The sequence below is a fragment of the Gopherus flavomarginatus genome, chromosome 4 (assembly GCF_025201925.1).
Source record: "Gopherus flavomarginatus isolate rGopFla2 chromosome 4, rGopFla2.mat.asm, whole genome shotgun sequence".
Lineage (NCBI taxonomy): Eukaryota > Metazoa > Chordata > Testudines > Testudinidae > Gopherus > Gopherus flavomarginatus.
The window spans coordinates 94,250,483-94,278,028 of NC_066620.1; the positions used below are offsets into that span (position 1 = coordinate 94,250,483).

At 44.0% G+C, this 27,546-nt stretch overlaps 1 protein-coding gene across 2 annotated transcripts in view; it reads left to right on the top strand.

Annotated features, from left to right (window-relative positions):
- Positions 1–27,546, top strand: part of PRKN (parkin RBR E3 ubiquitin protein ligase) — a 1,230,739-nt gene that overhangs the window by 1,017,677 nt on the left and 185,516 nt on the right. For both annotated transcript variants that reach the window (XM_050949117.1, XM_050949116.1), the window contains one exon: positions 12,284–12,345. In XM_050949117.1, the coding sequence (XP_050805074.1) occupies positions 12,284–12,345 (62 nt within the window). The remainder of the gene's footprint in view (positions 1–12,283; positions 12,346–27,546) is intronic.

Sequence of the window (27,546 nt, forward strand, 5' to 3'; positions counted from 1 at the left end):
ACCATATTACATAAATATTATCTATAAGTACTGAATAAGCCTATGAATTCAAGCAGTTTGAAGTTTGGCTATATTACGAGATTGCATTACATAAGCAGCATTTAAAAAGTGATATTCAAGATTTTCCAGATGAAAACTATTGTTCATTAAGATTTGAAAACTATTGTAATGACCTTCTTTGTGTGGGCTTTCTGCAAATATATTTTTAGACCTCTCAGCATAGGCAATTTTTTAAAGATAGGCTATTATACTTAATGACTACACATTATATGTCAATTACCTGTCACTTGATAGTCTTCATAGCTCCTGTTTCTGTTTTCGTAAAGTATGATATTTATGCCATAAAGTAGGCATTCCAATTTCCCTAAATTCCCCTTTGTTCATATAAGGATAAACATTGTGACTGAGAAAAGCTCTTTTGAAACATCAAACATTTAATTAACACCAGTACAATGAAGTCACTAAATCCTTTGACATCACTGTCTAATCTCACAAGAGTGGTTACAGTGTCACAGACTCAGGCTTCTTTTCACTGGAAATGACATGAGCAAGATATAGGTTTTATTTTTACATCAGTATTCTAATTAGCTGAATAGTTTGGAACAGAACTAGGAAAATGACATGACAAATGAAGGACATTTATTACAGCTTCATGTTATCCTTCATTTCCAGGCTTTTATAATTTTTTTCTCCCAAGTAATGTAACATTTTTCATGTTTGTACTCAGCCCAAATATTTATTTTTATTTAGAACGTTAGAAAACAATCCATTGCACTGTTAGTCTACCAGCATACAATTCTTTTTGGGAATTTTAATGCATTTAGAACATTGTCTATTTGCATGCTTAGTATTTAGAGACCTGGAATCTTAAAACTTGGCCTGCCCTGTGTGAGATAGCTGTGCTCTGTGGGAAGAATTCCTTTTAATAATATTGATTTCCTATATTCTCTTCCTGCCAGGGAAGTTGGAATTTTAAGGCTCCAGGACTTTAGCCCTCAAAGAACAGCACATGCTTTCTAAAGTTCAAAAATGTTGTTTAAGAAATAAATGATAAGCAAGTGAAAATAATAATTGCTGTGCATAAGGGTTCAATCCTGCAAGATGCCAAGTGCTCTTGGACTATTCATTTGCTTAAACTTAAGTGTGTGTTTCAGTTATGTGCACTGCATTCATTTGGTGCTTTGCTATTAATATTTTAAATAATATTTACATTTATGGATACTCAGTTACTCTTTAAGTGGTGGATACTCATTTACAAACTAATTTAACTTGTATTTTTGCCAGTTTATGTAATATCTAAGTTAAAAGAGTTGATTTGAATGTTCCACTGCTGTTTACAAGGGGGTTATATGAAGCAATAATTTTAAATTAGAATAAAAAACAGATGCTAATTCTGTCAACCTGTCAGAGAAAAGGTAAAGATTTGAGCAATTAAATTGGTAATAGTTGGAATCATGGTTTAATAGCAAATGCAACTGAAACTATGTATTGTTCGCAGCAATGCAAATCAGAGGATTCATGATGCTTGTCGTTTAAATTGGATTTTTTTTATTTTGCTTGTTCTTCTCTTGGAGATATCTCCTCTTATGTGATCTATTTAAAAGTACTTTTATAATGTAAATGCCACAATGAAGTGAGATGGCAGTTCTGACAGTGTAAATTTCTGTATCTTAAAATGTACCTTTCACTCACAAGTGAAATTACCCACATATTAGCTTGAATGAAATAATGACATGAAGGGGAATGAAGTAACATGGGAAATTACTGAAACAAATAAATTGCGATGTGATGGAACATTGCAATAGAAACAAAGAATTATTTTTAGTTAATTTTTAAAGCATTTTTAAAAAGATACATTGAAGTCATCTGTTCAAATGCTGGCTTTCTGCTCACTCAGATGTTGGTCCTAATTTTTCATGCTAGCACACCAGCTTTATGACATGGTAACTTATTTGAAATCAACAGTCGCCACAGAATAAAAATGGCATAACAGAGTAGAGAATTAGGCCAACTATGTACTCATTGGGTCCTATTCTGCTTCATCAGTAGGCAAAAACCTGCACAGTCATGGCAGGAAAGCAAAGTATATGAAGCCTCCATCATATAGACCTGAATTTAGTTGGAAGAAGGAACTAATAAACATTTTCAGTGTTTTTTTACCAGACTGCAGATGAACTCACCCCAGTGTTTTGGCATCTGATGAAAGGCGTTTGTTCAGTGCTTTTCCTTATTTCCTTTGATCACGCTAGGTTTTTATATTTTTTGTGTATGTGTGTGGTCATTTCATCTATGTCTGTGGTTCATTTTTCAAGTCATAGTTAAGTGAGAAGGAAGAGAGGGAGAATAGAAAGTTACTGTAATTGATGAGGCTACAGTGCATCAGGGATTCTGTACTACAGAGAGCAGAAAAAATAATCCTCAAAACATTCCACACAAAATAGCAGAAATCTGCAAAGTGCAGATTATTTATGTCACGTGCTACTGCCAGGAGCACATCAGAGAGATTGAAATAATATTGATTTTCCCCCTAAGCTTTGGTGTTCCCAGTTTCCCAGTGATACCACACTTGCCCTGTGATAATTGATGAGAAATTAAAAGGAAAATGTTTGAAGACTTTTGTGGTTTTAATGCTCTTCAGTAGAACATATTTTTCAAAAACCTTTTCATTTTGGTTTACAGTCTGGTTACAGCCCTCTTTACAAGTTATAGTGCAAAAACTAATCATCCCCAAAAGTTTCTTCAGAACTATTGGACATTATACAGAAAGGGACCCCAGTACTGGAGCATGTTTTACTGATGCCCACTTAAAGAAAACAAGCAATTGAAGTGGACATCTGAAATAAGATAAAGATACCCAGAAACATCCAAAGAGAGCAAAATAGCTGTTTTTGAACATGTACTTTTTATTGCGTGCCATGTTACTTCCTTATTTCCATTTTTCTAAAATAAAACTTCATTTGATTTGTTCACTCAAGCAACATGAAGTTCTGATACACTGAAAGGACTTCTCATCAAGAAATAGCTGTATTTGAGTACAAAGATTTTCAATACAGTTATTTCTGAGCTGCTAGTCACCATCTTGCTAAACAGTGACATCTTCCTTTTAATCTTACTGATGCTGAGATCCATTTGACTGTAGAATCACCTTCCAAAAGTCTAATGAAAGCCTAGTCCCTGGAGATGTGGAAATTGGACTGGCAAAAGCACTAGAAAATATAGAGTATGGAAAAGTTCTTCTCTGCTAGATGAGTGCACTTGATGAATGTTAATATTGATAAAAAATAACTGTGTAGCATCATACCTGGCTCTTGACAAACACAGACTAAGAAATTCTTCCTGACCCTCATGTGCTTACAATCTCATAGAGACAAGACAAAGATGAGACAAAGAAACAGAACTCATATAAGAGAGAGAGTGGAAATTATAGATGAGGAGAGCAAAGTAGGGTGGAGTTCTGGAAGAAGTGGGTGATTGAGGGATAAGAGAGAGAGGGTGTTTGGAGGACAGGAAGAGGAGAAATATTAAGTTGGAGCTGAGGGAGGAACACAGAGAGCAAATAAGAGGTGGGAAATATTTTAGTTACTATTAAAAAGAAAACATTTGCTAAGAGTTACCTCGCAATAGTATCCTCCTTTGACTTTCAAACAGCACCGTGTGCTAAATGCAGACTTTTTCTGTGGAGATCACTATAGGAAAAAATAAGAACGGAGATTTAAATTTGGGAAAGATTATGTGAAACCCTGAAGGTGAGGAAAAGGAGCTTTACTTTTATGCAGTAAGGTTTTATTCAAGCCACTGAAGTCAGTGTGAGTCTCTATTGAATTTAATGGGTTGTGAATCAGGTTCTGATTTTGAGAAGGTGGTGGTGTGGTTGGAGTAACTGATGTTAGCATTTTGAATAAATTGGAGGGCGCAGAGTTAAAAACCGGTGAGACTGGAGAGAAAAAAGTCATGATCATCAAGGTGAGAGATGAACAAGGCAAGGACATGATTCTGCATTGGCAATAGTAAGTAAGGTCTGGCTAATTGGTATATTAAGGAGTAAGAAGCTAAATGAAGAAGCTAGAGACAGAATGTGGGGAAAATAGAGAGAGAGATGTCAAAGATGATGCTTGGGTTGCAAGCGCAGCAAATGGGATGGATAAAATGAATATGAAAGGGTTATAAACACAGTTGAATTAATATTGCCTTTTAAATTCAGTTAAGGTTATTTGTAGCGCTGTGGGGATAACTGATTTTTCAGTTTGCTAGCTGTTTTGAAAAATGAGCAAAAGAATAGTTTTGGGTCAACCCCAAGTGATTTTTTTTTAATTTATTTTGGCGACTCTAAAAGTTGGGTAGAAAAATTAATTTTGGATTGAATGAAACATTTTGTTCAACCTGAAATATTTTGTATTGATTTCAAAATTTTGTTTTCAAAACATAACATTTAAACATTTTGTTCAGAAAATGACAAAACAAATCATTGTGACTTTTTTTAAAAATGCCTTTTTAAAACTGAAACAATTTGGCAATGTCAACATGAATTAATGAAATGTTTTGGGCAGCCCAAATCTTCATTTTTTGCTGAAAAATGTTTTGGCGGATAATTTTTGCCCAGCTCTAGTTGTATGTGCACAAACCTATACGTGTGTGGGGAGAAGGAGGTTGACAAGAAAGAGGGTTTAAGATATGAATTATTTTTAATAAAGGGGAAGAAACAATAGGACCTAACAAGAAATTCAATACTAGTGAAGAATTATGATTGTTGCTATACGTTATGAGTGCTGCTGAATATTTGTTGCTATGATGCTGCGGTACTGACAGAGATCCTGAAAACCGTATTCAGAGTTATCTGTACCCCACTAATGCTAGTCCATAAGGATGAGATTGTAACTTTTGGTAGCTGCACTGACACTGGGGCAGGCACAAAGAATTGTAATTCCTCCCTTGCCATGTGGGAGGAGTAAATTTCTTAATGCCTTTCTGTGGAGCAGATTCACACCCTTTCCCCCTCCCCTCAGGAATCAAGGCCTGCGGTACACTAGTCTCCAGGCAACCTAATAAGCACAGCTGGCCTGCAGCAGGCTGCCTGATTAGCCATTCCACAGTAGCTTGCTTGCTGTTCAACACTCATATCAGCCACTGTTATTAGTCCAGTGTTGCCTTGTTCCTGCTGCTTCTGCCTTGCCTGAGCCCTATCCCTGCCTGAGCCCCCATTTTGCCTGTTACTCTGCTTGCTCCAGGTGATTCTGGCTCTGTCCCTTGGCTCTGCACTCTGGTTCCTGCCTCCGGTTTTGGCTTTTGGACCCAGTTCCTGACTTCCAGCTTGACTCTTACCTCTGGCTTCTGACTGTTCCCTCCAGCGCTCACTCTAACCCCTGGTTTCTGATATCCATTCCACCCACTGGGCCTGACTACCCACATCCCAGTCACCTGACACCCCTCACTTTATGTATCCAGTCAGATACCCTGGTCATGAGCGGGGCAGTGTTGCTGCTCTCTGATCTTTCTTGTCTAGATTCTGGGCATCAGAACCTTTCAGCAAGGGGTATCAGGGGAGCGACCTCTGTTCTCCCCACTGTGGATGGAGTCACAGTCTGAGCAGGGGAGTGGAGGTGGAGAGCTTATTTCTTTTTCCCTGTGCTAATATGTAAGGCCTGTGACAATCTGCCTCTAATCCAGAATCAAAAGCCTGGTAAACCTCTCTTCCTCCAATGTATTTGGTTTGTGTCTTACACCAAGGAGGGACAGTTACATGTGCTAAAATGGATTATACTGGATACAGCCAAAAAGTATAGTGTTCTTCTTCGAGTGATTGCTCATATCCATTCCAGTTAGGTGTGTGCGCCGCGCGTGCACATTCGTCGGAAAACTTTTACCCTAGCAACTCGGTGGGCCGGCAGGTCGCCCCCTAGAGTGGCGCCATCATGGCGCTTGATATATATCCCTGCCGGCCCACCCGCTCCTCAGTTCCTTCTTACCGCCCGTGTCGGTCGTTGGAACAGTGGAGCGCGGCTTAGCTGACCTCCACTTCCCTAGCTACTCGTAGTTCTCGTATATAGTTATACAGTTATAATTCTTTTATATATATATTTGTATAGTTATACATTTTTTCTCTGCTAACATAGTTAGATTGATAATTGTTAGCGGGGTTCAGGAAGTAGCCCCTTCCATGAACCCGGTGCCGGAGCCCATGCACGGCTCACCGGGTTTTAAAATGGGCTCGGCCTGCCAGAAGCCGATGCCGAAGGGAGATCCACACGACTCCTGTTTGAAGTGCCTCAGGGAATCACTTGACAGCTAAGTACCCCATTTGCAAGGCTTTTAAGCCGAGAACAAAAAGGAGCGGGACTTCCACTTACCCCTCCACCTTGGGCGCCGAGCGATGATCAAGCGGCTGGCAGAAGCTCCTCCTCGGCACCGGACTCCGCCGGTACTGCCAAGGCCTTTCGGCACCGGCCGTCGCCGGCACCGAAGTCGACTCGGCACCGCTCCCTTCCTCCGAGGTTGAGAGAGCCTACAATTCCTGCTGGTGCCTGACGGCTCCCCGGCACGCGCCGTGGTAGAGCCCCCTGCTCCTGCTGCTTCCGTGCCACCTGCATCGCAGCCAGAGAGCTTGCCTAAGTCGGATGGCCCGGCACCGACACCTGCAGAGGCACCGATGACATTGGCACCGTCGATTCCAGTCCCCCAGGGCCATTGAATCCGGTGCCTGACAGCTCCCCGGCACGCGCCGTGGTAGAGCTTACTGCTCCTGCTGCTTCCGTGCCGACTGCACCGCAGCCAGAGAGCTCGTCTATGTCGGATCGCCCGGCACCGACACCTGCTGAGGCACCAACGACGTCGGCACCGTCGATCCCGGTCGCACAAGGGCCGTAGAATCCGGTGCCTGACGGCTCCCCGGCACGCGCCGTGGTTGAGCTACTGCTCCTGCTGCTTCCGTGCCATCGGCACCGCAGCCAGAGAGCTTGTCTAAGTCGGATCGCCTGGCACCAACACCTGCTGCGGCACCGACGACGTCGGCACCGTCGATCCCGGTCCCACAAGGGCCGTAGAATCCGGTGCCTGACGGCTCCCCGGCACGCGCCGTGGTTGAGCTTCTGCTCCTGCTGCTTCCGTGCCAACGGCACCGCAGCCAGAGAGCTCGTCTAGTCGGATCGCCTGGCACCAGCACCTGCTGCGGCACCGACGACGTCGGCACCGTCGATCCCGGTCCCACAAGGGCCGTAGAATCCGGTGCCTGACGGCTCCCCGGCACGCGCCGTGGTTGAGCTACTGCTCCTGCTGCTTCCGTGCCAACGGCACCGCAGCCAGAGAGCTCATCTCAGTCGGATCGCCCCGCACCGACACTTGCTGCGACACCGACGACGTCGGCACCGTCGATCCCGGTCCCATAAGGGCCGTAGAATCCGGTGCCTGACGGCTCCCCGGCACGCGCCGTGGTTGAGCTACTGCTCCTGCTGCTTCCGTGCCAACGGCGCCGCAGCCAGACAGCTCATCTAACTCGGATCGCCCGGCACCGACGCCCACCGAAGCTCTGACGACCTCGGTACCGTCGACCCCGGTCCCATGAGGGCCGTCGAATCCGGTGCCTGACAGCTCCCCAGTATGCACTGTGGTTGAGCCTGCTGTTCCCTCCATGCTGGAGGCATTACCAACGGCGAGGGATCTCATTGCCATGACAGAGTCGATGCTGCCTGACCCCGGCACCGCCGGTGCGGGTAATACAGTCTCTTCATGTGACCGTCCTCTGTCAGCACAGCAGAGCGGCACCGTTCATGATCACGGTCCCGCAGACACTCCAGATCCTGTCGGCACGCCCGACACCACTTGCAGTCCCGGTGCTGTTTTCCTCATCGGTACTGGTCGCACTCGCTGCACCGGTCGGTATCCCGTTCGCCGACCCGCTATCGGCACCGTTCCGACTCCCGGCACCGCGACAGGTACCTTGACTCCTGTAGCCTCTCCCCGAGCCTCGAGATCTCGGTCGACCTCCAGGCACCATTCTGGTTGCGGGTCTGGATCTCGTTCCAGGTACCGGTACGCATCCCGGTGCCGGTTCCCGGTGCCGAGTTGGGCAAGGTCCGATAGAGTCAGAGACTCTGCCTGTGCCTTCTTTTAGTACCTCCATGGCCATCCGGACACGCATGCGTGTCATCCCACATGCGCAGATCTTATGCTCAGGACCACGATTCTGATATGATGGCCAGCGGGCGCCAGCCCCGAAACCGGCCAAGAGTTCGCTGCCGTCTTGGAGGACAGGGGAAAAGAAAAAGGTACCCAGAGCATCCCTCCAGGCCTCGTTGGATGCAGCAGACTCTGCAGCCAGGACTCTGGCCTTTGGTGTCGCCATGAGGTACATCTCATGGCTCCAGGTTTTAAACCTCCGGCCGGAGCTGCAGTATGCCATTCAGGATTTACCCTTTGTGGTAAAGGCCTTTCGCGGCAAAGACAGCCCCAGGCTGCCAAGCCTAATGGACAATAGGGTCCTAATGCGCTCTCTCAGCATGCATATGCCAGCGACCAAACGCAGGCCTTTCTGCCCCCACCCGCCATACTCTGTGCCTAGCCAGAGACAGGACTTTGGCAAACGGCGAGGCCAAGGCGGTCGCAGACGAACGTCAGGACCCCTAAAGAGCCCAGGTCAAGGTCCCTTGCAATTACCACTGGGACCAAAGACGAACCTTCCAAGGTGCGCCTGAGGGCGGTGTACCAGTCACAGACCGGGATCCCAATCCCGCTTTCGCCTGGCGTGGCCCTAGTTAATTTCAGATCGCTGGATCCTGCGCACGGTGGACCATAGATACCACCTCTAATTTGTTCCAGCCCTGTCCCCGTTCAGGGACCCCTCTCACGAGCAATTCCTCGTACAAGAGGTGCAGACGCCGATGGACGAAAGGGGCAAGGGGTTTTACTCCCGTTATGCCCTAGTTCCCCACTCTAATGCAGGTCTCAGACCTTCCTAGTCCTGCACGGACTCAACCGGTTTAGGATAAGGTTGAAGTTCTGCACGGTATCCCTGGGAACCATTATTCCATCCTTGCCTCCTGGGGGCTACTATGCCGCCCTGGATATGAAGGACGCGTACTTTCGCTACGCCATCTTCCCTCCGCACAGGAGATACCTCCGCTTTCTAGCTGACTGTCAGTACTTCTGGTTTACGGCCATAGTCGCCGCCTACCTTCGCTGATGTCGGATATGCGTTTTTCCGTATCTGGACGATTCGCTTATCCGAGGAGACTCTGAGACACAAACCACTCAGCGCGTGGGCATCGTCACGGTCTTATTCACAGGTCGAGGCCTGATGATTACTATAGAGCAATCCACTCTGGTTCCCACGCAGAGGTTGGACTTCCTAGGAGCTATCTTGGTCTCCTACCTAGCCGGAGCCTACTTATCACAACTGCGGTTTTAGGCGATGGCAACAATCATCTGAGGTCTGCAGGCTTTCCCAACGACCTCGGCTCGTACTTGTCTCAGTCTCCTGGGTCCATGGTTGCCCGCAAGTTGGTAACCAAACATGCCAAGCTCCGCCTCCGTCCTCTCCAAGTCCGACTCACCTCGGCGTACCACCCGGACAGGGAGCCAATGGTCATGGTAGTCACCGTTCCCTCGAGCACCTTAGGCTCCCTAGAGTGGTGGCTAACTCCCTCCCTGGTGTGGGCAGGGAGGCGGTTTCCTCCGCCCCAGCCCTCACTGCCCCTGACGACGGACGCGTCATCTCTCTGCTCAAGTGCTCACGGTCACCTCCGAGCTTAAGGCCTTTGGTCTTCTCGGGAGCTGGCATTCCACGTCAATGCCCCAAAAATGAGAGTAGTCCGCCTGGAGTACCAGGGGTTCCAGCGGCAGCTGCGAGGCCGTTGTATCTAGGTGTTTACAGCCAACACAGCGGCCATGTGCTTCATAAGTATCCAGGGAGGGACATGGTCCTCCCCCCCCCCTTTTTTGTCAGGAGGCCATCCATTTCCGGGACTTTTGCATGGCCTACTCGATGGAGCTGGTGACGTCCTTTCTCCCAGGCGTTCGGAACGTCTTGGCGCTTTGACTCAGCAGGTCTTTCCTGTCTTACGAGTGATCACTCTGCCCCATGTGAGGCGTTCTGCTGTCCAGAAGCGGAGATGTTTCCTCACATAGACCTGTTCGCTCACCGAGAGAGCAGAAAATGCCAGATGTTCTGCTCCTTCCAAGGTCTCTCCTCAGGATCGGTCTTGGACGCATTCCTGATGCCGTGGAAAGGCCAACTCCATTATGCCTTCCCACTGTTCCCACTGGTTCATTAGGTCCTGCTCAAACTCCGCAGGGGCAGAGCGCGCATCATCATGATCACTCCAGAGTGGTCCAGGCAGCACTGATATACCACGTTGCTCGGCCTGTCAATAACAGACCCAATTACCCTGCCACCCCACCCAGACCTCATCACTCAGGGCAACAACAGGCTTCGTCACTCGGACCTGCAGCCTCTTCGCCTCACGGTGTGGCCGCTGCGTAACTGAGCTGGGGTGACAGGAAGCCTTCCACCTGGTCAACGTACCGGGCCAGGTGGAAGCGTTTCTTCTACAGCTGCAATACGCTCGATCTTGCTCCTGCTGAGGTCTCGACCCCCTCTATTTGGCCTACAGCTGGCCTTCAGCGGCAGGTCCTGGCGGTATCATCGCTGAGGATACACTCAGCAACCATCTCTACCTTCCAGCCAGGCTAAGGTGGACGTTCCGTGTTCTCACACTCTATGGGTTCGAGATCCCTCAAGGGCTTGGAGAGCTTGCACCCTCGGGTGCGCCGCCAGCCCCAACCTGGGACCTCAACCTAGTTTTAATCAGACTTATGTCTCCCCCAGTCGAGCCGTTCACGACTGGCCCTCTGATATACCCGTCTTGGACGACAAACTTTCCTCGTAGCTGTTACATCGGCCAGACGGGTCTCCGAGCTCAGAGCTCTTACGAGGGTTCCGCCGTACACTAGGTTTCACAAAGACAAGGTGCAGTTATGACCGCACCCGGCTTTCCTCCCTAAGGTGGTTTCGGCCTTTCATGTTACCCACAGCTCAACGCAATGGGCACAACCATTGCACTCCTTGGACATCTGTGGAGTGCTCGCATTTATATTGCGCTGCCAGAACCATTTCGTAAGGTGCCCCAGCTCTGTCACGGTAGCGGGCCAAAGGGAGGGCTTGCTTGTTTTCCTCTCAGAGGATCACATCTCGGGTGATGGCAGACTTCCGAACTTGTTATGATTTGGCTCATATTTCCCCAAGCCACATCACCGTGCATTCTACCAGGGCTCAGGCTTCATCTGCCGCCTTGCTGGCTCGTGTTCCTACCCACGAGATCTGTCGCGCAGCTCCATTGGTCCTCGGTCCATACCTTTGCTTCGCAGTATGCCCTGGTTCAACAGTCAAGAGATGCTGTAGCCTCTGGCTCAGCAGTTTTCATTCTGCCACATTTCACTCCGACCCCACCGCCTACGTAAGGCTTGGGATTCACCTGGAATGGATATGAGCAATCACTCGAAGAAGAAAAGACGGTTACTTACCTTTGTAACTGTTGTTCTTCGAGATGTGTTGCTCATATCCATTCCACACCCGCCCTCCTTCCCCACTGTCGGAGTAGCCGGCAAGAAGGAACTGAGGAGCGGGTGGGCCGGCAGGGATATATATCAAGCGCCATGATGGCGCCACTCTAGGGGGCGACCTGCCGGCCCACCGAGTTGCTAGGGTAAAAGTTTTCCGACGAATGTGCACGTGCGGCGCACACACCTAACTGGAATGGATATGAGCAACACATCTCGAAGAACAACAGTTACAAAGGTAAGTAACCGTCTTATATGTGGGGCCTGCAGAATCTGTGAAATCCTGCAAGGACTCAAGAAAAGTTTGTGTTACGCTTAGAAATGGACCCATGCCGTTACTTGGATCTGAACTGAGCTTTGTTCAGTTCCATGCTTTGATGTGAATCCCTCTAATTATAATATGTTGACTCCTACACTTAGGAGCTGGCATTATCTGGCAGAAGTTACTGCCCTTTTCATCTCTCTCTCTTTCCTGTTTGTAGCCCTTTAGGAAAAGTGCAGAACGTAACCTTTCAAAGCATTCCTGTGTGTTCTGAAATGTGGTAGGATTTGTTTTGATAGATGGTTTTCAGTGCTCAGATGCCCGTAGAACTGTAGCTTATCATCCTAATCTGTTTCATGTAACATTTTTTTGTCTAATGTGATCTGTGTATCCAGTCCTCGCTGCATCTACGCATGGCCCAAAAAAACACGAACAGTGAATTCTAAAATGCATTTCTTTGTTTCTTTCCAACAGCTGGCTGTCCAGACTCCTTGATTAAAGAGCTTCATCACTTCAGAATTCTGGGAGAAGAACAGGTGAGTTAACAACATCTCAAAGGCTGCGTCATAATGTCATGAAAGATAGACGTTAATGAGACAGTTTCTTTTCTCTCCAGGGAAGCAGAGTATGTCTCATGACCCCCAGTGCCTTGAAATGGGGAAGAAAAACACACAGGAGATGTGTGTGAGAATATTTTTTTTATTCTATCCATCAGCCTTGACAGGTTATTAATTGGTACATCTGCTATCTGCCACAGCTTTTCAGCTCAGGACTCCAGCAGTAAACAGGCGCTGTAAAGTGGCAGATAGGCAAACAAGAAAATACAAGGATGAAGTCTGCCTAAGGGATTGATATTTAAAGCTATCTTTGATATTATCTATGTCTTTTTGTGGTCCAGAACTTTTCTGTATTTTTAAAAGCCTATTATTCAAAACTATAACAACATTTTGAATGTATATAGCATTTTCTGTATGAGAAAGCACCTCATAAATGTTAAACAAACTAAGAAGCCTCACAATGCCCAGGGGGCTGTGCTTCATGGCGGGGAGCTGATCACCTTATGAGCTCCCCCGCTGCAAACCACAGCCCCTGCTGACAAGGCTCCACACATGCGCATGCCCAAGGATTCCAGTTTGCGGGGGCAATGTGGCCTCCTACCCCTAAACTACATCCATTTTTAAAAGTGGCCACCCAACCTCCCCCGTTCCAACACCCCGGGCTGGACCCCAATCAGACCTGCTCGGGAAACCACAATGAAGTGCAGAGGGACTGTAAGCCTACGCTCTTGGTCTGGATGGTGAGAGACATGGGTCTGCACCTGAGAGAGGTGACGGCTGGGAGTTGGAAACCTTAAGATAGTGCCCTACAGGAAGACGTGTGTGTGTGGGGGGGTGCAATTAACCCTGAAACTGCAACACACCTAGGTACAGAGATTACTGTAGTTATGTTGGCTACTTACAAAAGCACAATTGTAACAAGTCTAATGATGACTTCTGTAACACGGCTTGGAACTAGTGTGTACACTTAAAATTAACGGTTGGGAAACAACTAATGAGAGAAAGTCTTTGGTCTGAAAAAAAAATAAAATAAAAATACATCTAAATTAGGAAAACAGGTTGTACAAAAGCCAAGGGGAAGAGAGGAAAGACTCAGGGAATTTTCTTACAGCACATATTTTACCGTTTTCAGTCTTTCAGCAAGGTGCTGAACACAATGACCTCCTATTGAAGCCAATAGGAGATGAGGATGCTTGGCACCTGGAAGGACAAACTGTTGGAGAACATACTGAATGAGTGTGCCTGGTTTCTTTATCTAAACATGAATAATGAGGGGAAACTAGTGCAAAGAGATGTATTTGTCACCCCTGTTGCTGCTGACAGCACAAACTATTCCTATGATGTAATCTTCATCTGTAACAGCAAGGACTCAGACCTTGCACAGAGATGGAATCAGATTTTCCAGACTTCGTGGGGAGAGGGAATCGCAGGTTTACCATTTCTTTAAGCTTTTTGACACTACATGTCATGGACTGTACCTCTAGGGCACCCTCGTGGGGTTTGGGTGGACACCTCTCTCACCACAGACGTCCTTTACTGGCTGTAGGCATCACTTTAGAGCAAGTGCTGAGTTTGGTCCTCCAGCCATAAGTCTTAAGGAGCTCGCACCCCCAATCCCCCAGGTGAAAAGCAGTCCAAAAATCTAAGAGAAGAACCAGATAATACGGCAGCCCACAAAATGTCTGGACTCACCCAGCATTTCCCCACAAGGTCAGTGATCACTATATTCTGTAAAGGGGGTCTGGGCCCCTATCCCCCTCAGTGTCCATAAGACCCAGCCTGAGCACCCTGAGTTCTAAACAAAACGTGGAAACAAAGTAAAAATAAAAAGTCCCTTTACTTCTTCAAAGGGCCAACGCAGCAGTAGGTTGCCAACTTGGTAATATTTTAAAAATGGACACTCCAGCAGGAGTGCTAGAACCTCCACTGTGCCACCTCTTTCCCCCGTGGCCCTGCCTCTGCCCTTTCCCCTGAGGCTCTGTCCCATCCACTCTCCTCCCCCACTCCCCTCCATCGCTCACTACTTTTCCCCTCCCACACCCCCCTCTGCCCGGGTCAGGAGGGACTTGCCTGTGGGGCTGGGAGCTGCAGCTGCCCGACACAGGTAGGAGGCAGCCCCAGCTGAGTAGAGGCTGGCGCGGGTGATGACTGAGTCCCTCCCCTGCTCACAGTAACCCGACTTCGGGTGATAGATTGGACCGAACACTGTAAGGTTGAAAACCAGGCACCGAGCTACCTTAGGCAGCAGAGGCTCTTTGGCCATGTTCTTGCTAAGGAGAGCGTGATTGACAGGGAGTCGCACTTAGGATCCATGAGAGCCAGGCCTGGCTCACGGGCCTTGAAGTGAAGAACGCTGGGCTATAGAGCTTTAGCTCTTGCTTTTGAGTGCCACTCTGCATTGGATTTGGAACCTCCCTTGCAAGGAGCTGACCCTCTCCAGATTTGACAGGCCTAATAGGTTCACTGGGTTAGGTCTGATTGTGCCCAGGGGAGCCCTTTAACCCATTCCTGACTGTGATGGAAACCTGTCCTACCACACTGTATATTCATTTCACTGGTACATGATGTGTTTTGTGGACTTTTTAACTTTACTACTATTAACTGGTTTATGAAACAATTTTTATTGAAATGCAGAGTGTTGGTAAAGCAACACAAATGGATGGCAACAGATTACTGTTTTGCCTCATCTGTCACTCTTTGAGAGGGTGCCTCATAGTCCTTACTAGTAAAATGCCCAATAGAGCTGGGTGAAACTTTTACATGTGAAATGCAGATTTGGGTCAGCCAAAATATTTCACAAATTCATGTCTATTTTGGTTAATTGTTTTGGTCAGATATTTTTTTAAATGTCAAAATGGACAGTGTTGACATTTCTAAAATGAAATATGTGTTTGGGCTAGATTTGCAAGGGGGTTTGTTTGCCATTCACAAAATGGAGGAGGCAGAGATGATACTGGTGCCTCTATTGTAGACCAGTGGCTAAGGAATTCAGGATGTGGGAGACCAAGATTCAAATCCCTGCTCTGAATCAGGCAAAGTGGGGACTAACAGCTCTCTCACATAAGGGAGATGCCACCTTCTCTGGTTCCAAATTTCATTTACTTTTAATGTTTAAAAAATCAGTTAAAATGTCTGAGGCAACTGAAAAAGAAACATTTCGTTTTTTATCCAAAATGAGAATTATTTCCTTTTTTTCCCTCCCAGTTTGGCTAGTGAACCAAAAAACTGATTATTCATACAACTCTAGTCTCTAAAGGCAAGCTTTTTCAGAAACATTTGCAGGGGAAGGGACATCCTAGTGTTTTGGCTTTTCATTATCTATCTTCTTGTGGTTTTCTGGTGTATTATAACATGAAGGAAATGCAGCATGAGTGGTTCTGGTTGGCTTGGGTCTTCATTGTGTAAGTTCTTCTTAGAGAGCTTATTCCTTCACTCTCACACTTCCCTGGTCCTTCTCGCATGGACAGAGAGCAACAATACCTGAAGTCCGAAGGTGCAAACGATTCGATGTTTATTGGGGTGAGCTTCCAGCAAGCTTAAATCTAAGTTCCTTTTTCTTATTTTTGAATCCAAACTTACTTCCTGTTTGTCCCTAATTTATATAGTAATATTTTTAGCTATACCTTAACCAATCATTTTACTAAAATTTACCTAACCAATCCTAACATATTGTAACATGGTTAGCTAACCAATTATATCCCACCACCTTAATTAGTTTACACCCAGCAAAATTAATTACACAGCAGATAGAAACAATTACAGAACCAGACAGAGACTATGCAAATAAAAATACAAAACAATACAGAAGTGAGGATTTCACAACTACATCCATACAGACATAAGGATTTTACAACTATGACTATACAGACATAAGGGTTCTCCAGCTGTGTCTATTGATAAGTGAGTTCTTACCAGACAGAAAACTATCAAACTAAATTTTCTTTTACATGTTCTAGGCTCTTCCCTTTCTCTGGAGGTGACAGATCACCTTCCTAACAGCCCCAGTTTGCCTTATTTCAATATGACTAAACAGGGCCTCAGACTGCCACAGTGAGAGAAGGCCCTTACACAGATAGACAATGATTTTGATTCTTTCTTTTATAGCTCTATAACTAGCTAAGTGTTAAGAATACACAGACCAGACAGGCTTGAATATCTATATCCTAACATTTCTCCCAATGTACAAAGCTCTTGTTCTGTACAAACCAATAAACATAAAGAGAATCTCCAGAACAGACTGCCTTGGCACAGCCGAAATCTAAACTTTTGCATGGTACCGCAATTGCGATTTTATGTGTGTGGGACATTTTTTCCCCCTGTGCAATTTGATTTCATCATTCATAATCCTTCATTTTACTTTGGATAAGGTCCAGCCCTCTATCTAACCACTTCACTTCATAGGTACATGACTGATGCTGAGGACTGGGAGTAGGGTGACCAGATGAGAGGGAGAAAATATCGGTGCTGCCAGCGGAGCAGCGGGGGGGGGGCGGGGGGCGGGCGGGGAAGGCGAAATATCAGGACAAATTGCATCTCGACCAAAGTTCAGTCGGAACATGGGACAAACACCTAAATATCAGGACGGTTCTGATTTTATCAGGACATCTGGTCACCCTAGCTGGGAGGGAAGATTTATTAGCTAAGGACCTGCTGAAAAATAAAACAATGTAAGAAAGTCAGTCTCCTGCAGAGCAGATATTTGTCCTGTGAGGTTGGCTTTCTGTGTGATTAAACGGAAATGAGTTCACAAGTAATGATATTACAAGCTGCTTACAAAAATATGCTAAAGATGCAGCGAATATAAATACGAGCTCTGTCCACATACTGTATAAGGCAAGTAATTCAACAACTGTCTAGAGAAAAGAGAGGTGTGCTTCTATTCAGACCTAAACATTACAGTTATACAAACACAGCAAGATTACTGGCAATCTGTATGGAACTGTTATGGATTCTTCCTAATGACTCTGAGAAACTTTCCTCTTTTTTCCCCCAAGAGTGATAAAAAACATGTTTAATTGTTTAAATGGAATATTGTGATTCATGAATAAAATAGCTATATGTGAGGGGCAAAAGGGAAAACAAATAACGCAGGAGAAATCTGCTGCTGTACCTGAGTGCCCCCAACAGGACATAGCATAGAGAAATCAGGTGACAGGCTAGTACTGTAGAGCTAGACCTGCTATATTGTCAGTTCTGACAGGGTGGCAGAATGTATTGGCCAGTTTCTTGATATTTTGACAGGGGAGTGATTCATTTTAACAAATCTCTCATTAGCTGTTGCTGCAACTCATCACAGCCTTTTCTTTGGCAACATTTTGGCTGTGGTATCCCTTGAATCAGAGTAAGCCTTCAGGGAGGCACTCCATTTTTTCAGCAAAATCCCTTTGTGTGTTAGGCGATTTTATGCAGAGGAGCCTCTCCAGTGTTGGAATTTTGAGGAAGCACTGCCCCAGGATGGTGTGTATCTGAACAATCTTTTGCTATGAGTGGTAGCTTTAACAGAATCCTGTTTATGTTATATGAGGTGTGACAGTAGTGTTGAGAGAATGCTGGGCTGTGTGTGGAAATAATCATAGAAATGCAGGACTAGAAGGGACCTTGTCAGGTATTCTAGTTCAGTCCCCTGCACTGAGGCAAGATTAAGTATTATCTAGACCATCCCTGACAGGTGTTTGTCTAACCTGTTCTTAAAAACCTCAAATGATGGAGATTTCACAACCTCTCTAGGCAACTTATTCCAGTGCTTAACTACCCTGACAGTTAGAAGTTTTTCCTAACTAGATCTCCCTTGCTGCACTTTATGCCCATTACTTATTGTCTTGTTCTCAATGGTTAAGGAGAACAATTTTTCACCCTCATTTTTGTAACTGTGAGGGATCTTGAGCTTCGAACGCAGGCTCATGTGTCCTTTGGCCACAACTGACACCCAACTGCTCACCTGAGTAACCAGAGAAGGGAACCAGTGAAGTGCTGGCTTGCAGAGGGCCCCTACCCTGAAACTCCCAATTGAGGGAAACATCAAACAACCCTGATTGGCCAAGGAACTCTATATAAACCATGAAGTAACACAGGAAGTTGTCAGAGCAATTAGAGAATTCCCTGGCAGGCTCCTACAATGGACACCTCCTGTTTACCTGACTCTTGAGCCCTGAATTCCTGCCTGCTCTTGGTTCCTGTCCTTAGCCCATACCCTCATCTATTCCCAGTTCTTGCTTTCCTGACTTACTCCAGTTCCCTGCTCCAATGCCTTACTCTTGTGCTGTCTCTGGCTCTATGCCTGACCTGGAACCCAGGCTGTCTCCAGCTCTGACTACTACGCTTGACCGCCCACGCTCTGGTTACTGCAATAACAATATTTTACATCATGTAATATTCATTCATATTTTAAAAGGAATTTGTTGAAAACATGCTTGTGCCCCTGTTGTACTATGTTTCCATCATATATACTACTGAATGAGTTTGATGGTGTGAATATTTGTGGAACCAGTGGATTTTAAGTGTATGTTAAAGAATATTCACAAAGTGAATTTTGAACTCATTATCATATTACATTCATCCAATCAGTGAACAGAAATGTGTGACCAGTTTAAAGTAATGAACAGTTTGGAGTTTGAATTTCAAATACACAATATTGCAGCAAAGTGGTTGTAACTGTCTATGGACCAAGAATTACTCACACAAATTGTTAAGCAAATAATTTCAATTTAGAAATTTCAAATTGAGAAAATTGTCAACTGCCCCTGGAAAATTCACAAACAGAGAACGAAATAATATTCATTAGATAAATTATTTGCTGTGGAGAATTTGCCCAGGTCTTTCCAATACCTAGGTAACCTTGAGAAAATTGTGGGCTGTTTTGTTAATATGGAGTTTCATCCTCAAGTCTTTATCTCTTTCATGAATATGTCTCTTCCTGTCTGTTGGGTATCTCATGGTCTTGTCCTCTCTCCCCTTCTCTTTTCCTTTGTTGACTCCATCCATTCCCTTGGCTTCAGCTACTATTTCTCTACCAGTGACTTCTAAATCCAGTTCTCAGCACCTGTCCTCCACTTATCTGTTCAGCCTCAGATCTCCATCTGACTCTCAACTGTACCATTGTGTATGCCACCACAGTCCCAAACTCACGCTCTCTGAAACTGAGATATGTCTGAACTCCTGATCCCTCCCTAGCACCTCTTATCTCTGTTCCCATTAACTATGTCATGAGCTTTACAGTGTCCCAATGTCATATTACCAGGGACTTTTCTATACTCCCCCCAAATCCAGTCACCACCTCCTTTTTGAATATCTTCGAAACATTTTATTTCCAGACTACACCTACACCTAGAATTCTTTTCTGCACATAGGCCTCTCCTGGATTACTCTAACCTTATCCTCTCTGCCTTCCCCAATACTCTCTTCTCCTTCCACAAAATGTAAAAGTTCACTGTTAAAGTAATCTTGCTCTTCTGTCACTGAGAGGGCATCCTCATATTTCTTAAATCCTTTCACTGGCTTTTCATCTCTAAACTGGAGAAAAAAATCCTGAACCTCACTGTCAAGGCCCTATGTGCCTCTCTTATATCTGCTTTCATGTCCCACACCCCCCTTCTCACCAGCTATATTTTTCAGTGTCTTCTCTCCTTGCTGCTTATTTTATTTCCTTTCCTCACTCTCAGCTTCATGCCTTCTTTCATGCTGTCCCATAAACTTAAAATAATCTTCCCTTTTTTCTTCATCTTGCATCCTCTCCTTCAAATTCCTCCTTTGCAGGACTTTTCATCTACAAATCCATCCTGCACGAGGCTTATAATTGATTTCTTATCTGAAATATTCTCTTGTTTTTAAGGGCCAGATTCACCTTGGTCTTTATGCTTTTGCACAATTGCAGACAGATCCCAAGATGCCTTATCTGTCATTTCATGTCCCTCAAGATCCAGGTAGAATTCCAGGCCAGGAATTCAGAGCACAGTTCCCTTCGTTCTCCCTATGCTTGCGTGCATAATGTCCCAAAGGAAACAGAGAGGAGGAGGTACCATAGTTTCATCCTTCCCCAGGCACCAGCCAAAAGAGGGTGGCCAACAGCACAGGGGATGCAGAGTGATAGAGTGGTCGGGACAAATGAGGAAGAGCCAGGAACTCCTGAATTCTAATCCATCATCTCCCTTTGTGTGAATGTCAGTTACTCCCTCTCTTCCTGTTTATTACAATACTTACATACCTGATAGATTTTTTTTACGTTTATATTAGCACTAGGTATGTTATATTTTTTGAATTGTGGTATCAAATAATTGCATTATGTACATTTTATATATATTATAAACGTGTGACAAAAATTACCTAAAATGCCAAATCCACCTATAGACTAGTAGCCTCCAAAATTAATTTTAAAATACACAGGTGGTTATTTGATTTATGGGAATAGTAAAAACAACCTGACTCTAGCAAGGGGATTTTTTCCCTCTGAAACACCCTTACTTGCAGTTCTAAAAAGTAATTAAATTACCTTTTAAATATTAGAAATTCTTGATTTGCACTTATCATTAAACTTTAGTGTAAATTCATTGGCAGTCATACTATCAAACAGATGTTTTTACATACATAGAAAGAAAAAGAAATATACATAATTTTTAAAATACAGAATTAAAATAGCATAAGCAATACTGTAGAGCCATGGCAAGTAATGTTTTCATAACGTATTTCAGAATGGTTAGAGGCTTGCTTAATCTCCAAGTCTTAACACAGCTGAGCCAATTCTGATCCCCACTTGTATCAGTTTTATACTCCATGTAGCTCAGGAGTAACTCTGTTGAAGCCACAGGATTTACACTAATGTGAGAGTAAAACCAGGCCTAATATATGGTGAGGAGAAAATCAGGAACTCTTCTGAGCCTCAAGTGGATCCCATGAAGGAATGGGAAGTGGAGAAGGATAGTATGATTGTCTATCCTCCATCTATATGCCTCTCTCCATTAGGAGGTCCCTGCTAAGTCTATAAGTGCCAAACTCTGCATACCTCAACATCAAGATGTGGTGGAAACTCTGCAGCTTAAGTTTATCTTTTTCATAGATTTCTCTTTGGGAGGGAATGATCTGGACTTCATTTAGGTGCTAGATAACCATGCTGGACTTTGGAATTTCTCTGTTTTGCCTAAAAAAAGATACAGTTCAGCATTGGCAGTGGCACTAGAAGCTTCTGTAATCTGCTTTTCCAATGTAGTTCTACCCTGATCTGAAGGGACTACTTCAAGTTTATAAAAGTCTTATCTTAAATCATTGACCTTTTCCCTCTGAGGCTGGCAACAAGCATGACATTTAATACTGTTTCTGATCAGAGATTTGGTTTTTGTGTTTGGTTGGTTGGTTTTGCTCTGAATACCTTTCAACTAGGAAATGGCCCGGGATAACCAACGTATTTTACATAGACTTTTCTTAGAGTTTAAGGCCAGAAGGGACCATCAGATTATCTAGTATCACCTCCTGGGTTACACAGACCATCAGATTTCACTTAAATACCCCAATAATGAGTCCAAAGAGTTCCATTAGACAGAAGTATTTCAGACTCAGGAGACTAAACTGCTGTGTGCCATAGGCAGAGAGTAGGAGAGACTGTGGTGCCACCAATACCTGAATTAAAGCATATAATTTAGAAAGCTATCTATTCTTGTCTTAAAGACTCCAAGCAATGGTGAGTTACACTGTTACAATGTGTAATTAAACTCACTGCTATGAAATTGCATCTTATTTCAAGGTTGTATTTGTGTAACTTCAGCTGAAGTTAGCTGAATCTTGTTGTTAATCAGACTTGTTTGTCTACAAGATTAGAAGCTACTTCATTCCAGTGAATATTGTTTCCATGTGTAAGTACCTATAGATGGTGATCAAATCACCTCTCAACCTTCTCTTTGGTAAACTGAATAGGTTGAGCTCCTTAAGCTTCACATTGTGAGGCTTGTTTTCCAGTCCCTGGATCATTTTTGTGGCCCTCCTTTGAACTCTCTCCCATATTTCCACATCCTTCAGGAAACATGGATGCTAGTACAGGACATAGTATTCTAGCAGTGGTCTTACCAATGCTGTGTATAGAGGCAAAATCACTTCCCTACTTCTGTTTGATTTTCCCCTTTTTATACATCCAGAGATTGCTTTAACCCTTTTTGCCACAGCTTTGCACTGAGAGCTCAATTTCAGATGGTTATCTTCAATGATCCCCCAAGTCCTTCTCTGAGTCATTGCTTTCCATGTCAGTCTCCTGCATCCTGTAGTTACAGACCTTCATTCTATGTCTCAGATGTATTATCTTGCATTTTGCTGTGTTAAGATGGGTTTCGTTGGATTGTGAGCATTTTACCAAGTGATTCAGATCAGACCTGTCCTCCTCATTATTTAGTACTACACCAATCTATGTGTCCTCTGCAAACTTTACCAACAAAGAATATTATATAATCTTCTAGATAATTGATAAAAATATTGAATATTATTGGACCGAGAACCAGTCCCTTTGGAACCCTGCAAGAAATTTTCCCACTCGTTGATGTCTCCATATTAACACTACATTTTGAGATTTGTCAGTGAGCCAGTTTTTAAACCATGTAATGTGTGTCCTGTTAATTCCACATAATGTAAGCTTTTCACTCAGAATGTCATGTGGAACTAAGGCCTTGTTTAGACTAGAAGGTTAAGTTACGTAACTTAAGTTGAAGTAGTTTACATCGACTTAACATGGTTTCTAAACCACTCTGTGTCATTGGGAGATGCTCTCCCATCGACACAGCTTCCATCTCTCATTGAGGTAGAGTACTGAAGTCAACAAGAGAGCACTCTCCCATTGATTTATTGCGTCTTCATCAGACCTGCTAAATCAATGCCACTGCATCAATCACAGCAGTGCCAATTTAACCCATAGTGAAGATGAGCTCTAAGGGAGAGGAGGGACAGCTCAGTGGTTTGAGCATTGGCCTGCTAAACCCAGAGTTGTGAGTTCAATCCTTAAGGGGGCCACTTAGGGAGCTGTGGCAAAATCAGTACTTGGTCCTACTAGTGAAGGCAGGGGGCTGGACTCAATGACCTTTCAGGGTCCCTTCCAGTTCTATGAGGTAGGTATATTTTTTTATTTTAAGTCAAATGCCTTAGAGCAGTGGTTCCCAAACTTGTTCCACTGCTTGTGCAGGGAAAGCCCCTGGTGGGCCGGGACGGTTTTGTACCTGCCGCATCCGCAGGTTTGGCTGATTTCAGCTCCCAGTTGCCGCGATTTGCTGCTCCAGGCCAATGGGAGCTGCTGGAAGCGGCAGCCAGTATGTCCCTCAGCCTGCGCCACTTCCAGCAGCTCTCATTGGGCTGGAGAGCGAACCATGGCCACTGGCAGCAGGTACACAAGCAGCGGAACAACTTTGGGAACAAGTTTGGGAACCACTGCCTTGGAGAAATCAAGGTATACTGTATCACCACAGTTGTCTTTTTAAAATCAGACATGTTATCATCTTGGTTTTGGGGATGGGGGGGGGTTGGTTGTTTTGTTTTTAAAGAAGATAACAGGTTTGTTTGATAAGATATAACCTTCCATGAAATTATGCTAACTGGCAAAAATTCTATTTTTAGCCTTTAATTCTTGTTGATAGAGTCCCAAATTAACCTTTCCATTATTTTATCCAGAATCAACATCAGGCTAACCTGGGTTATCCTTTTAACCCTTTTTAAATATTGGAACTACGTTGATAGGCCTCTAATCCTTTGGACTTGGCCCAGGTTTCCAAGATTTATTTAAAATAAAAAAAATATCAGTGATACAGAGAGTTCCTCAGGTATTTCTTTTAAGACTCTTACATGGAAGTAATCCAGTCCTGTGGAAATGAAAATGTTTAATTTGAGCAGCTGCTAACTCACATCTTCCTTTATCACAGATGATAAACTTTCTATTCCATCCACAACATCATATGGGATGGATACTTTTTCCTGCTTCATTTCAAGTACAGTAAAGAAATATCTATTGAACATTTCTACCTTTTTTACAGCATTATTTACAATTTTACCATCTACATCTAGCAACGGACTTATACCTGACCGAGGAATTTTTGTTGTTTTTGTTTCCTAATATGTTTTTAAAATGTCATCGTATTGTGTTTAATCTTACTGGCCAATTGTTATTTCATTGATTCCTTTAGCTTCCCTTGACACCTACATTTTTTAACTTGTAGCTTATATTCATTTCCCTTTTCCTGTATTTCTCCTCCTTTTATGTATTGATGTTTTATGTTTTAGCAGCGCTTCCAAATCTCCTTTTAACTAGTATGCTTTTTGGCCAGCATACGTATTTTTATGTCTGTGGAAATGTGGCTTTTTGGACATCCAGTTGGATGTCCTTGAACAATACACAGTTTTTGTAAACACCCACACTTTAAATGTGGGTTCCCATTCAGTAATGCTAAACATTGCTTTCAGCTTTGGTAAATTGGCCCTTTAAAATTCCAAATATACTGAATGCCCAGAAACTTCAAATACCTTCAGCTTTTGTCATTTTTGATTACTAGCAACCTTGCTGCATTCAAATCTGTGTCATAAAAGTGGTAGGCTTTTGTGTCCCCTTTCCAGTCCCCAGAATGATCTGATCTCCTTCCAGAACTCCTCAGCGGATTGTTCTCCTGTAGCATTAATATGTTTTTCATGCAAAAGACTTAGTTGCTGAAGTGCTTGTCACTTAAAATTAATCACAATTTTAAGTGTAGTTTAAGCATTTTTAAAATACTATTAATTGGGAAATTTACGCAATGCAAGTTTTTTCCATGTTTGTTTATGCATGTATGAAAATCAGCAGTCTCCAGTTCCTTACTTATAGGTATTTCTGTGGTATTCATCACAGCAATATCTGAATGCCTTACAAATTTACATCAGATTACTTTTAAAGCTAGTTTCTAACAATAGTAGAAGGCTTGTGGTCAATTCCTTCCATGCCTAGTGTCATTAAATGGTTGTTTGGGAAAACTTTAATTTCTTTCTGTTTATATGGCCCTCATCACCACAGTACCTGATGACCTCTCAGTTATTAATGGATTTTTATCCTTGCGACATCCCTATGAGGTCGGGAAGTATCACCCCCAAATGGGAAATGGAGGTGCAGAGTAGATCAAGTGTTTTACCTAAAGTTACCCATAAAGTGTGTGGGTGAGTCAAAAATTGAATCCAGCTCTCTTGAATAGCTGTCCAGTCCAGTGCCCCATCCATTAGATCATTCAGAAGTTGGCCGGAAATGGTGGAATATACCATTATCCTACATACAGTTTGTTCAGTTCCAATTGATATTAAGGATACAGCCATAAATAATGTATAAGGTGTTCATAAATGATAAATGGATGAGTAATGTTTTCACAGATGCCTCTGGGATTTAGGAGCCTAAGACCTATTGCGGAGTGTATTTTGCCGGTTGTTTCTGAAAATAACCTAGGCTCCTAAATCACTTAGGCACTTACAATTCACCTGTTATAAATACGTTACAGATATGAGTTCTGTGTGTTACACACAATGCTAAGTAGAAGGTGTTAGAGAAAGTTCTAACCCATGATTGTATGCAACTGTCACCGGGTGGCTGGCCCCAGAAAATGAAGTGGATCCAGCTCCCCTGTGCCAGAACAGGCACTTCCATTTGGCCAATTAAGAAGTAGGGCAGCACCTCAGGACTTTAAGACACCCAGTGAATCAGAGCTCCCTGAATGAGAGTGAGGAAAGGAGGCAGGTGAGAGCTGCCAGATACAGAAGGTGTTTTTGCGGGGAAAGCTGAAGGAAAAGAGAGTAGCAAGAGGGGTCTTCTGGCTGTTGTCCCCAAGGCAGATAGATGGAATGATGGCAGGAGTAGCAGCACAGGGATGTGCCTGCTGGCTCTAAGCCAGAATGCCAAAGTTGAGGACTAGAGAGGGCTGAAGGAAGGGAGAGTACTGGTGAGGTTTAGCAACTGACGTCTCTGTACTGGAGAGCTGGACCCAGAAGAACAAAGAGAGGGTCAGGAGGAGTGAGGGATGCTCCTCTTGTGTGGAAGATCACCCATCAGAGATGCTGTGGGGGTTCCTGCTAGGAAGAGTGGGGTTGCACTCCATCTGGAAGGGCTGCAGAGGCTGTCCTGAAAGAGGGACAGAAGAGGACCAAGGAGGAATCCAGGCATGGTGGAAGACACTGGAATGTGGTCTGTGTTACATCAATGGCCCTCAGGATATGTGATTCTAAGGATGACTTGTTTATCCCCCCAGTGCAAATTACGTTTGGTGACTTGAATTTTGAACTATTTGCACTGTGTTCTTGTAATAAACCCAGCCCCATGGAGGGGTATTATTGAAGCAAGACAGCCTAAAGTATAGTCTTTGGATTACCTCAGGGGAGAAATGGGTGCACCAGTCATGCCAGGGCCTGTTGCAAGAGGGCGCTGCAGTCAGGGCTGCCCTCTGACAGCAATCCATTGCCCTCTTGAATTCTATAGCAAATGATTTAAGCACTTCTTCGTTGTGTATTAACCCTTTATAAGCTATTTATAAATGTACCTGTAATATAAAGTGAGATATTTTGTTTTATAACCATAGAATACAATGTATATCAGAATATAGCTGATTTTTGTTACGACAGTAGACTTGTACAGATTCTGCTTCTTCATTTTCAGTTGACGTCTGGGGCTTTAATTGATCTACAGTATAGACAGAAAAGAAAAATACTGGAAAATGAAACTTCGTAAATATATCTGAGCTCTAGAGGTGGGAGACAGGTTTGTAATTGGATAGCAGAATGTGCAAAGCATTTAGTAGGATCTTCTCTGTTTTCCAATGATCCATTTATTTGGCTTTTTGTGGTATGAAAATCACTCTTGACAATGCTATAATTATATAATGATTTGGCATGATTTCTGTGCTGAACCAGTATAAAATGTCAAATTCATTGGACAAAATATAATGCTTTTTTTCCCAATGAACCCTGTAAATCCATTTTCCTGCATGTAACTTATAAAGACAAAATTGATTTTTGTCATAAAAATTTCTTTATTAAGGGATGGAGAAATCTTGCTGACTTCTTTTATGTCAAGTTTGAGACTGGAGATCATTTTCTCTTTTCAGCTGAGGATTTATAATGGAAATGCTGACAGACTCTCAACTATAGTATTGCTGGTGTTTGCGTCTATAATAGGAAGCTACTAACAATCAAACATTCAGCACAATTGAATGTTACCTT